We start from the raw sequence: 11395 nt of genomic DNA on the forward strand, positions 1-11395 counted from the left end.
AAAAGGCCTGGCAGATACTCCCTTTCTACACCAGGGGTTGAAGTCCAGGAGGGAGAACTCAAGGGCCCTGGAAGAGGCTGCCCCCAGCCCAGCTCCTTGGAGAGCTCTCTCAGCTGAGCTCAGGGTCAGAATGGATCCCGCCTGGTGCCTCCAATTCAACACTGAGACCTGTCTGTAGCTAAAAGCCTGATTGTCTCCCTCAGTGGGTGGGGAAGGCGAAGCAGGGGCCACCTGGGACCTCTTCCTGGAAAGTCCACCCACCCATCAGGGGCCACTAGGTTCCCAAAGGCTCAGCCATCACATTGCCCTCATGGTCCACACAGGGCTTGCCCACGGTCCTCTGGTTTTCCAGGTATAGGGCCCCAGGGTCTGGGCTGGCCTCAGGGAACAGGAGCTCAGTGTCAGGTGACTCTGAGGCCTCCCCACCCAGGGCTCCCTCCTCCTCTCCCTCCTCCTCTTCTGCCTCCTGCAGAGTCCGCTGAAACTGGAATCTGTCCAGACCACCCTGCTTGGGGCTGGTGGGGTCCACAGGGCTGCGGGGGATCTTGCTCTGGTACCACTCGCGGTTGTCCTCCAGAGTGTCCAGCAGGTCCTGTGCATCTGGGTGTACCAGGTCAGCCCACGTCTCCCACAGTGGGTGGGCAATGTAGTCAATGAAACCCACCTGTGGGGTGATACAGAGTTGGGGGATAGAGGTTGCTGGGTGGTGAGTTACCATGGAACCTAGACCCAGTCCAGCCCCCAGACCTTTGCCCAGGTTGTTCCCTCTGCCTGGAATGCCATTTCCCTACTCCTACACATCCTTCGAAACCCTCTTCAAATAACCCCTCCTCTTGGAAGACTCCTCTGCCCCTTTTGAGCTCCCCCAACCCCTAAGTCTCTCCCTCTACCTCAGCCCTGGCTCCTCAGAGCTGGATGAATGTGTCCCCCAGACTGGGAGCGCCTCAAGAATCTCCTATGTCACTCAGAACAGATACTTCCGAACTCCACAAATGAGTGAAGATCTCTCTTCTGGCAGCCCAGAGGGAATACACACCAGGCCTGACTCTGCACAGCCCAGTGCAGACCCTTAGGCCACATCCCCTCATTTGCCAGCCAGGGGTCAAGCCAGGACTCGTGGGGTCAGCTCAGCCACTCCTTTCCCTCCCACCTCCCCAGTGCCCACCAGCTCGGCTCAGTCACCCTCAGACCTGGGACTTCTCCACTGAGGCCGTGTGCTTATCGCACATAGGGCTGATGTCCAGGCCTGATTCGCGCTCACGGTCGCCCTGCTGGAAGAACTCAGCCATGATGCGGTCTGTCCACTGGCGGTAGAGCGGCAACGGCTTGGTGGGGTTGCTGAGGTCGGCACAGTGCACCAGGCTCTGCAAGACCTGGTGAGACCGAGGCTCGGGAGGGCTCAGGCCAGGCCACCCCAGGCCTGGTACCTGCCCCAGAGGCTGGCGCCATGGACATACCCATCTTACAGGTGGGGAAACTGAGGCTGGGCAGGGGAAAGGGTGGCTAAGGCACAGCCACGTGACCGTATGTGCCTCCATTTCTTCAAGTTGGGCACGCAGTTGGCACTTCATAAATGCAGCTGAATGAGAGTGTGGAAACCAAGACCTTAGGGCTGGCCCAGCCACACACCTGGATGTGGTCGGAGTAATTGTCTAGCAGCAAGACTCCAAGGCTTGTCACCTTCTTGGTCTCCACCATGGTCTTGAGGTCAGCCAGGATGTTCATGTGTTTGGACATGTCTGTGGCCAGCACCTGGGGGAAGGTGAAGGAGGATGGCAGGTATGAGGATAGCGCCTGCCCCACCCCCACTCCCCACCTCCCAGATGCCACACCCACTTGGATCCTCAGCCCTCTGAGCCTCAGTGTCCTCATCTGTCAAATGGGGGCATGTATCAAGATTTGCTGTAAACCCAGCTCACAAGAGAAGCTGAGTCAATAGTCCCTTCTCCAAGGTTGCTGGGCTTGTGGGGTGCATCCCACATGTGAGACAGGGCATGAGGGAGGGAGATTAGACCTGGGGGTTGACATGAAACATGCCTGAAGCCCAGCAGATGACTTGGCCAGTGCAAAGGTCCTGAGGCTGAATAAGCTGAGGAACATAGAGGAGAGAGTTGTGGCTAGAACAAACGAGTGCAGGAGCAACATGGGATCAAGTGAGGGTGACAAGAGTGGGGAGGGCCTCAGGGAGGAGCAGGGGATTTATCCAGAGGGCCGTGGGAGCCACAGGTGGACTGAGTGCTCCCCAAACCTTCCTGTGGCTGCTGCGCGGCTGGGAGGGCTGTTTTCAGCCACCAGAAGGGAAGTTCAGCTCTGAGCACAGCTGCTTAAAAATCATTTAGCTGGACCCATGCGGACCCAGCCCAGGAATGACCCACGGGCTTCTCTGAGAATCAGACAGAAGTCTCAAAACTTCTCCCCAGGGGACTTCCCCGGTGGTCCAGCAGTTAAGACTCCATGTTCCCAATGCAGGGGGTCCTGGTTCGATCCCTGGTCAGGGAACTAGATCCCTCATGCCGCAACTAAGAGCCCGCATGCCACAACTAAAGATCCCGTATGCCACAACTAAAGATCCTGCACGCTGCAATGAAGATCCCTTGTGCGGCAACTAAGACCCAGCACAGCTAAATGAATAAATAAATATTAAAAAAAAAACTTCTCCCCAAACCTCCCATCTGGACCAAATGATGCTTCCACTGGGAGTGCCCACTGCCCAGAGCCCCCACTCTCCCTCAGCAAACTTTTAGTTCCTCTTCACTTGGAGCCTGGTTTCCTCTGAGCCCTCCCCACATGCTGTTCCCTCTGCTGGGAACACTCCTCCCCACCCCGTGGTCCTCTACACTCTTCAGGCCCTGACTTCAATGTTCCCTCCTGGGGAAGCCCTCCTCAACCTTGAGCATCTCTCCATCACAGCTCTGTCTACAGGTCCCCCATCATGGCTCTGCTTGTGGGTCCCCCATCATGGTTCCCACCTGTGTGTCCATCTCCCCCACAGACTGTGAGTTTCATAAAGGCCAGAATTCTAATGGTCACTGTCACAGGACAAGCACAATGGATGCTCAATAAATGCTTGTTAAATAAATTAATTGATGCATAAGACCCCAAAATGTACTGGTGTCTCCCAACTTGAAAAACATCAAATGCACAGACTTAAGGGTCAGAAAAGTTGCACCTGAAACCCCAGAAAGTTTCCACATCATTTGCACGTGAATCACATCCAAAACCTGATTAGCCTGACCAAGGGCCTAGTCACCCCTACCCAAGCCTTGGACAGTCATTGCCCCGTTTTAAAGACCAGGAAGCTCGGACTCAGAATGGGGACATGCCCTGGTCCAACTGAACCCCCAGCCATACCAAGGTCGCCCCACCCCATCCATCGCTGTTGTCTCACCATGTCGATGACCATCCTGCGCAGACTCAGCCGCTGCTTGGTGGTGAGGTTCTGGAAGATGTCACAGTTCTCTGCCTGCAGCAGCTTGAAGCCCACAGCCAGGTGGTGGTTCTCCAGCATGGAGGTATCATTGTACATAAGTGCAAGCTCTGAGTCTGTAGGGGAGGTGGAGCACCTCAAGACCTGCCCATCCAACCCACTCCACCCAAAGGCCGGTGCTGTAAATTCCCAGTAAACTCCTACTCATGCATTGAAGCCCCAACTCCAATGCCCCCTCCTCCAGGAAGCCTTCTAGGACCCTGTCTCTCCCCATGGCCCTGCCCTGACTCTGCGGGGCTGGGGGCATCTGTGTTCAGCTCTACCTCCTCAAGACTGGTGACTCCTTGGGGACTTGACATGGCAGGAGACAGTGCTGTGTGCTGGTTGAATGAACTACCAAGTCTTTGTCTTATTAGACCCTGGGATCCTCAAGTGAGAGGGCTCCACTCTTATCTCCAGCTCTCCAGGGATGTATATAAGAGGTACCCAATAATTGCTTGTTGACTGAGTTTTTCTGACACCACAAAGGATCCTAAACTTTAAAATCTCAGTGGGCCCAAATCAGCTCTGCCACATTTGTTATTCTCTCATTTATTGAGTATCTACTATATATCTGGGTCTGCTCTCAGCACCTAAGGGAGGGAAGATTGTGGCAGTCATTTCACAAACAGGGAGACTCCGAGCAGGAATGGGACCACCTAACATCACTTGATTGACAGGTGGTGGCAGGGCCCAGCCCCCTAACTCACTGGTGTTAATGAGAAACTGATTGGAGACCCCAGGATGATCCACATCATGTATGGCGCTTGCAAAGATGGCAGCCAGGACTTCCAGGTCAGTGAACACGGCCTGAGTGGGCACGGAGCATAAGAGGTGAGGGGCAGGCTCTCCGTGCCCTGCACGCACCAGGGCTGCCTGCAGCTGTAGGGCCCTACCTCAAGCGCAGGTGTGGCCAGCAGCACATGTGTAGACTGGGCCACGTCAGCGGCGTGTAGGCTATTGTGGTAGGCCACATCGTTGTGGTAGTGACCCTCCAGTGTCAGTAGGTAGGTGGCAAGCGTGTCTGCTGGGATCCGAAATGTCTTGAGCAGGTCCCGTTCCTGGTCCATCACAGGGCCCCAGTCAGGGCCTCGGCCTCTGGGTGGCAGCACACACTATTCCTATGCCTTCTCTCCTTCTGAATCCCTATCCATCTCTCAAGTTTCCCCTCTTCCAGGATGCCCTCCCTGCTCTCCCTCTGAACTCCCCTGGTCTCTGTCCTTCCCCTCTGGCTCATCTCTGACCCCACAGTTGTTCCCTACAGACTGGGTCTCTTCAGGCCTGGCCCAAGGCTGAGGCTTGAGTCTTGTTGCCAATCAGCAGTGAACTTTTAAACCTAACAAATGCCTATCCATCCTTCAATGCCCCTGCTCAAATGACCCCACTCAGGGATGTTAGGGAGGATTTGAAGAATATGTGTCCCCTGAGGTCCTGAGGTAGGAAGGAGTGAAGGAAACACAAGGGTATTAGAAGCCAAGGGCAGGGGAGGTACCTGAAAGATGCTGAACATGATAGCTGTGAGGGGCCGGTTCCCACTTAGCTCTGCCACTTTGAACACATCAAGTCCCCACTTCTTGGTGTCTTCCAGCTCCTAAAATGTGAAGGACTGGAGCTTAACTGCAGCCCAACTTCCCCAGACTCTGGAGCCTCAACCCCCATCCCCAGGCCTCAGGTCCTACACTGAGCCCCACCTGGTCAGTATATAGGTGGGCAAACTGAGGCCCAAAATAGGGTAGCCACACAGAGCCAGGATTCAAACCTGGGTCTCAGCATTCCTATTGTAAACCCACCTTGGCCAGTTGCCCCTCCTGATCAGTCTGGACCCCAAAGCGTGGGACAGTGGCTGCAGAAAGGCTGGTACTGTGGGGGAGTCCACGCAGGCCGCTGATCTGGGACATGGGCCTTGGGGGCTCCGTGGGGGTCACCCTGGGCAACTCCACCTCAGTCTGCTGGTCTGTAGATGGGGCAGGGTAGGGCTCAGAGAAGTCAATTCACCTGCTAGGGTTAGCCTGCTTGGCCTCAAGTACTGGACCTTGCCAAGCCTCAAGATCAACCTATTTCCTTTTTACCTGGACCAAAGTAATCTCAGAGTAAACTCCTTTCTGGCCTGTAGATACCCTTCTCCTCTGTTCAAGGCTGATCTCAGTGACCTCTTCTGCTGGACATGGCCCCTGGGCACCTGGAGCTTAGTATTTTTCCCAAAACAGTCAAATGTCCTGTCCGTCTCCCAAGCTGGAGACCCAGCTCTGTCGTTTCCTCTATCTCCTCCTTGGCAAACTTCTACTCATGCTTCAAAACCCTAACTTTAATGTCCCCCTCCTCCTGGAAGATCCTCCTGCCCCTCCCTCTGGTCCAGCCCTGCCTCATGGGGCTGGGGGTATCCGTGTCTGGTTCTATCTTCCTCAGTTGAGGTCTGTAGCAGAAGTCTTTCTTTCCCTTCCCTCTTCCTACCTCTGTAAAGTGGCCTAGTCAGTGACCCACCATAGCTCACCCAGGAAGGTTCGGGATATGTACTCAGACACTTGGTTCCCAGAGCTGCTGGCTTCAGACAGGTGAGTCAACTCCCGGTTCAGCATCCACTTGAACTGCAGAGGAAGGTGATGTCAGTGATGATGGGGGCACTGTGGACATAGGCAAGTGATCTCAGTTATCTGGCTCTACTAACCTTGTTGGAGGCCATCTCCCCCACCGAGTGCCGCGCCTGCAGTGTCTCCAGCTGATCCAAACACCAATCCAGCTCGTCCAGTGTCTCCAAAGCCAGCTTCTGCCCAGTGTCCTCTGGGGGCCAAGCTGGTCAGGGGCCTGCCCCACCCCCACTTGGGAACCCTGTGCCCCTCCTGCTCCCATCTCTGCCTCTGGACCCTGGATCCCTTCCCAATGAGAATGAGGCCACTCAGGACCCCAGGATCTCCACATCCCCAAGGGTGTTTGGGCGGGGGGGTGGCGGCGTGGGGTGGGGGAGAGGTTTACAATTAGCACAGCCCAAGGATTCATGGGCTGGGGAGGTCCCCATAGAGAGGAAGTTCACAGCTGTCCCACAGTGGAAGGAGGGGATAGGAGCAGGCGCATTACCTGTTGGTGGAGGGGGCTGACTGCCAGATGGGGTGTTCCCGATGCATGCCTGCCTGCAGTACAATCGGCTCAGGAGCGGCCTGCCCCACCCATAGGGGCCCCGCCCCCAAGACCTCCTGGCCCCGGCCCCTCCTCCTCTTCCCCCCATCCCCGAATTGCCAGCCGCGCCCTTTCCGCCCGTGCCCCGCCTCTGCTTCGCCCACCTTGTCTTCTGATCCCGCCCCTCTCCGCCAGGCCCTGCCCTTCTCTCCGCAAGGCCCCGCCCCCGCCCCGCCCCCTGCGTACTTGGCTGCCCCGCGGCCTTGCAGGTGGGCAAGGGCCGCAACGTTGCTCCGAACTGTCCTCAGACTGGCCAGGACCTGCGAGGGGGGGGTGGCCAGCGTTGGGAAGGAGGGGTCGGCTCTACCTACCCGGCACACGGGAGAAGGAAGAGGTGGGCACCCACCTGGGCAAAGGGTGTCACAATCACGTCTTCTCCGTGTCTGCGGGGAGACCAGACATGGAAGGGCGGTCAGAAGGAGCCCTCCCACACGTTCCCATCTTCCAGTTTTTTCTGGGGTTTTTGTTGTTGTTGTTGTTGTTTTTCCTTTTTGCGCCACGCGGCATGCGGGATCTTAGTTATTGAACCCGTGCCCCCTGCAGTGGAAGCGCGGAGTCTTAAGCACTGAACCGCCAGGCAAGTCCCCCATCTTTCAGCTTTTCCCCACACTGTGCCCTCAGCTGAGTGCATCCTCCTGTCCCGAATCCCTCCTTTGGGTGTCTTCCTAGTAGTTCCTGGACTCCCCTCACCTGACTCTTCTCTGAAAGCAGCCACAGCCCCTCTGACCAATCACTCGCTTTATCCCCATCTCACAAATGGAGAATCTGAGTCCCAGGGGCAACAGGGGTCTTAGTAGAGGCAGGAAATTATGGCTACCAGAAAGCTCAAATCAAAGTGTTCGTTCAGTTGCTGTTAATTGGCCTTAATGTCACTGGATTGCCACCCAACCCCAGCCTAAAGTGAAGCACAGAGGATCACTGGATATCATTCTCCGCATGTCTGACTGAACAAGCAAATAGGCAAACTCCTACATAAACTTTAAGGCCCACCTCAAACGGCCATTTGAAGGAGGCGTGCCGAATGGAGGAATAAAGGAAGGAAGGAAGGAGAAAGCGGTATTATCCCCCAGCCTCAGACTCACAGGTCGCTAGCCACAGAGGAGTTCCGGGACATGGTCTTGGACGAGAGTTCGTAGTCACTGTCTGAGCGGTACAGGAAGGACTCCCGCCTCTGGCTGTGCTGGGCAGGTGCTTGGATGACCCGGCCAAGGCCAGACCCGGCCTGAGGGTCCAGGGCGCTTCTTCTGCACGATAGCCCATTTTCCAGGTCCAAGCTGAAGGAAAAGGAGTCATAGTCAGAGCTGAGGGTCCTGGCATATGGATGCTGGGTCAAGGCCTATATCAGTTTTGTCACATCCTCCCTGGGGCCACGTGGTGGGCTGGGCAGGAGTGGCCTGCAGTTTGTCCATCTGTCCCACGGTCACACCCCCACTCAGGGACACTGCACCCCTCACGCCTCCATCTCCACCTCTGTACCCCAAAGTCTTTTCCACTGGGACTAATCTGGACTCCAGGACATGAGCTTCATATCTGCCTCCAAGTGGCTGTTGTGACCATGGGTCGCAGCTTTTCTATGGACATCAACAACTTTGTTTCTAATATGGGTGTGGTAGACTTCATCCCCAGGGTGCTTTCAGGGAGTTACAACTGAGCACCTGAGGAGAGCGACAGGGCTCCCGTATTACTAAGGAGTAAACTGAGGTCCAGGTCGCAGGGTAAGTTCATGGGGATTGGAAACGACTTCCTGGGCTTTCCTCTCTGGAGGGGACCTGGGTCCCGCCTAGACGGGGCACACTCGAAGGCTCCTCACAGCCAGGAGAGGCCCCACCCCCAGCCAGCTTTGGCTATGCCCTGGACCACCTGTCCCCTTTCCCCAGCTCCAGGTCCCCACCCTCAGCCTATATGGCCCCACCCCAATCTCACCAACCACGCCTCCAGCTAGCTCTGGCCCTATCCTTAGCTCCCCAGTTCTTCTGCTTTATTTTTGGCCTGAACACTCTGCCTGTTCTCTTCCACCTCTGGGCCTTTGCACAGGATGTGTCCTCACCCCAGAGCACCGTCCTCCTCCTGTTCCAGGCAATCCCCAATCGCCCCTCCCATCTCTCAGTCCCGTCTCTCCCTCCAGCCACACCCTGACGGAATAAGGGGGATCTACGACTCTCCCCCTTGGAGTCAGAGAAAGAGTGGCAGGGGGCATGGGGCTAGAACAGAGGTGTGGGCGGGGGAGTTAGCAACCAGGGAGAGGGGCTGCAAGTGGGTCACAGGTTTCTGAGAAGGGAGCGGGCAGGAAAGACGGAGACAGGAAGGCCCCAGGGGCCGCCCCTAGACACGCCCCTCCTGGCCGAGGGCCAGTGTCCACCTGGTCCCCCTCGAGGTCACCCCATCCCAGTCCACGGATGGGATAGGCTCCTGCCGGAAGACTCCGAGCAAGGAATTCGGCTCAGACCGGGTTGGGAGTGGGAAATTCGGCAGGATTCTGTCAGGTTCAGCTGGATTCGGTCCGGCTCGGTCAAGTACGGCCAGGTTGGACTAAGCTGGGTCTGATCATACAGGATTCGACCTCTTCCCGTGTTCTGTCGGGTGAGTTCGGTAGAATTCGGCTACAACCGACCGCATTCGGGTAGGTTCGGATGCGTTCGGGCGTGTTCGGCTACGTCCCGTCGCGCCAAGTTTTCGAGCAAGTCCGGGTGGCACTCGGGCCAGGTCGGGCATATTCGGCTTAGTCCGGCCTCACTCGGATGTTCGGCTATGTCCGTCCGCTCTCGGTCTGTTCGGGTTCTGGGGCTCCTGGAGAAGCCCCTCAAGTCCAGCGTTTCTGAGTTCCCGCTTCGTGACGTCACCCGGAGGGGCGGGACTTCTTAGCTCTTACCCGGCCTCCAAGTGTGCCGGGTGACTGGAGGAGAGGATTCTTGGGGGCGGGTTAGTGGCGGTGGGTACCCTAAACCTGTGCTCAGAGTGGGAGGCCTGGGAGTGGCTACCACCTACCCCTCCCTCTCAACTCCCCAGAAGTTCTGGGAAAAGCACACCTATGGATGAATACGGAAACTGAGGCCGGGAGAGGCCACAGCGTGGTGGGTTCGAATCCAAGTAGCGAGCACGGAGAGTTAAGGGCTGACCCGGGGTTTTGTCGCTACGGGGGAAGCTGTTTTTCCTTCTGCTCTAAACTTAGCCGAGAGCTGCTGGGTCAGGCCGTGGTTCCATGACGCGGGCAGCGGGGAGGAGCTCGCACCGACTGTGGGAACGGCGCGTCTGTCCCAGACAGGTAAACTGAAGCACAGGGGCCTCGGAGAGACCTGCCCTCGCCCAGCCTCACGCCCTTGACGTCCTCGACGCCCCTGTCCGCACTCCGGAGCCCTCGGCGGGGACCCCTCTTCGCAAGCTTCTGGTGCCCTGGGGGCGCTCTCCCGGACCCGGGACCCCAGTCTCGGCCTGAAATGGCGCCATCAGGGACCACAGTCACAACTGCCCCCGTCTCCACCAGCTGCCACTGGCCGTGTGACCTTGGAGAAGGGACCTTTAGTCCGTGAGCCGCAAGATGCCAAATTACCAAGTGAGAAAACCGCACGAGCCAAGCGCAAGGTACGAGACCCAGTCGGCGCCCGCCAGCCCCACCTCCAACCCCAGCCTCTGCCCTGCGACCCACGATGTGACAGTCGCTTCCTGAAGGGCCGGAATTCAAACCTAAAGCGGTGGAACGAGTCCTTGGAGAACGCAACCGAGTGGGGCTGCGCAGAGGCGGCGCTCTGCGCGGGTGCGCAACAAGCTCTCTTAACACCGCGAACACCCTGCCTCAAAGGCCTCCATCAAATCACTTCTTCCTCCGCGGAGATCGAGGGCTTACTGTGAGGCCACCAGGCCATCCCGTTGCTGGCGCCAGAACGGATGGCGGGGGCAGACCAAGGGGAGGAGTGACCCTCTTCCCTCCACCTCCAGGACTCTCAGCCCCCCTGCCCCGGGTTGGCGAGGGTCAGAAGGAGACGTGAGCCTCAGCCCGTCCTGCTCCAGGCCGCACAACTGGAGAGGGACAGACGGCTGGTCCCCTGGGCGTGTGTCCAGGCGGTGGGTGGAGGGAAACAGAGATGGAGAGAGACAGTCATCAACTAAAAGAGACAGAGATAGGGCAGAGGGAGAGAGATACCGAGAAAGGGCAAAGGGGCAGAGCCTTCATGCCCTGACCCCCCACCTGGCCCCAGCTGTCCTTGACTCTGCCCTTCCCACCTCCAGCCCGGCGGTTCCCATGACCCCTGCGAGGCCCACTGTCTCGCCTCACCACAGCGGATGGGCCACGGTGAAGCGCCGCTGCAGGCGGATGCTCTGGTTCACCAGGAGCTTCCTGAAGAGCCCGGGGGAGCCGCGCGGGGAGCCCCGGGGGGAGCTGGGCACAGGGGCCGGGGCGGGCGCAGGGGGGCCCTGCATTGCCAAGACCGCGTGCAGGCTGGACGGAGTACAGGCTGCGCGGGACCTTTTCTGGACAACCACGGGGGCGGGGCCCGGCGGGGAGAGGGCAGGAGGCACACCCGCCCCGCCTTCGCCGCAGGACCGCTCAGGGACGCCCTCACCGGGACAAATGGGGAAACCGAGGCACTGAGCTAGACGGGACACTCTCTGCTTCCCCTTTGGGGGAGCCCAGAAGCTGCATCTTATACCACTTCCCTCTGCCACCTTGTCCCCCAGTAGTGCAGCTTGCTCAGCTGATAACTCGGCTGAAAAGAGAGATACAGAAGTTCAAAAAAGGAAGTGCTCTCCATTATCAGGGAG

At 57.9% G+C, this 11395-nt stretch overlaps 1 protein-coding gene across 1 annotated transcript; it reads right to left on the bottom strand.

The window, feature by feature from the left end:
- Positions 1–274: 274 nt before the first annotated feature.
- PDE4C (phosphodiesterase 4C) lies at positions 275–11068 on the bottom strand. The gene is made up of 15 exons (XM_060092172.1): positions 10908–11068; positions 7720–7911; positions 6984–7020; positions 6824–6897; positions 6539–6591; positions 6132–6244; positions 5958–6051; positions 5257–5420; positions 4959–5057; positions 4363–4527; positions 4177–4276; positions 3389–3543; positions 1630–1752; positions 1191–1373; positions 275–664 (listed from the first exon to the last, which is right to left on the bottom strand). The coding sequence occupies exons 1-15, from the start codon at positions 11051–11053 to the stop codon at positions 275–277; spliced, it is 2088 nt and encodes a 695-aa protein (XP_059948155.1). The 5' UTR covers positions 11054–11068.
- Positions 11069–11395: the final 327 nt, after the last annotated feature.

Source organism: Mesoplodon densirostris, chromosome 3 (genome assembly GCF_025265405.1).
Source record: "Mesoplodon densirostris isolate mMesDen1 chromosome 3, mMesDen1 primary haplotype, whole genome shotgun sequence".
NCBI classification, from domain to species: Eukaryota; Metazoa; Chordata; class Mammalia; order Artiodactyla; family Ziphiidae; genus Mesoplodon; species Mesoplodon densirostris.

Excerpts from the sequence above, each read along its gene's own strand:
- PDE4C (XM_060092172.1), bottom strand. The coding sequence starts at position 11,053 with ATGCAGGGCCCCCCTGCGCCCGCCCCGGCCCCTGTGCCCAGCTCCCCC. Across the intron at positions 7,912-10,907 it reads ACCGTGGCCCATCCGCTGTG|CTTGGACCTGGAAAATGGGC; the intron begins GTGAGGCGAGAC and ends CTTTTCCTTCAG. Across the intron at positions 4,528-4,958 it reads TCATGTTCAGCATCTTTCAG|GAACGGGACCTGCTCAAGAC; the intron begins GTACCTCCCCTG and ends GTGATGGACCAG.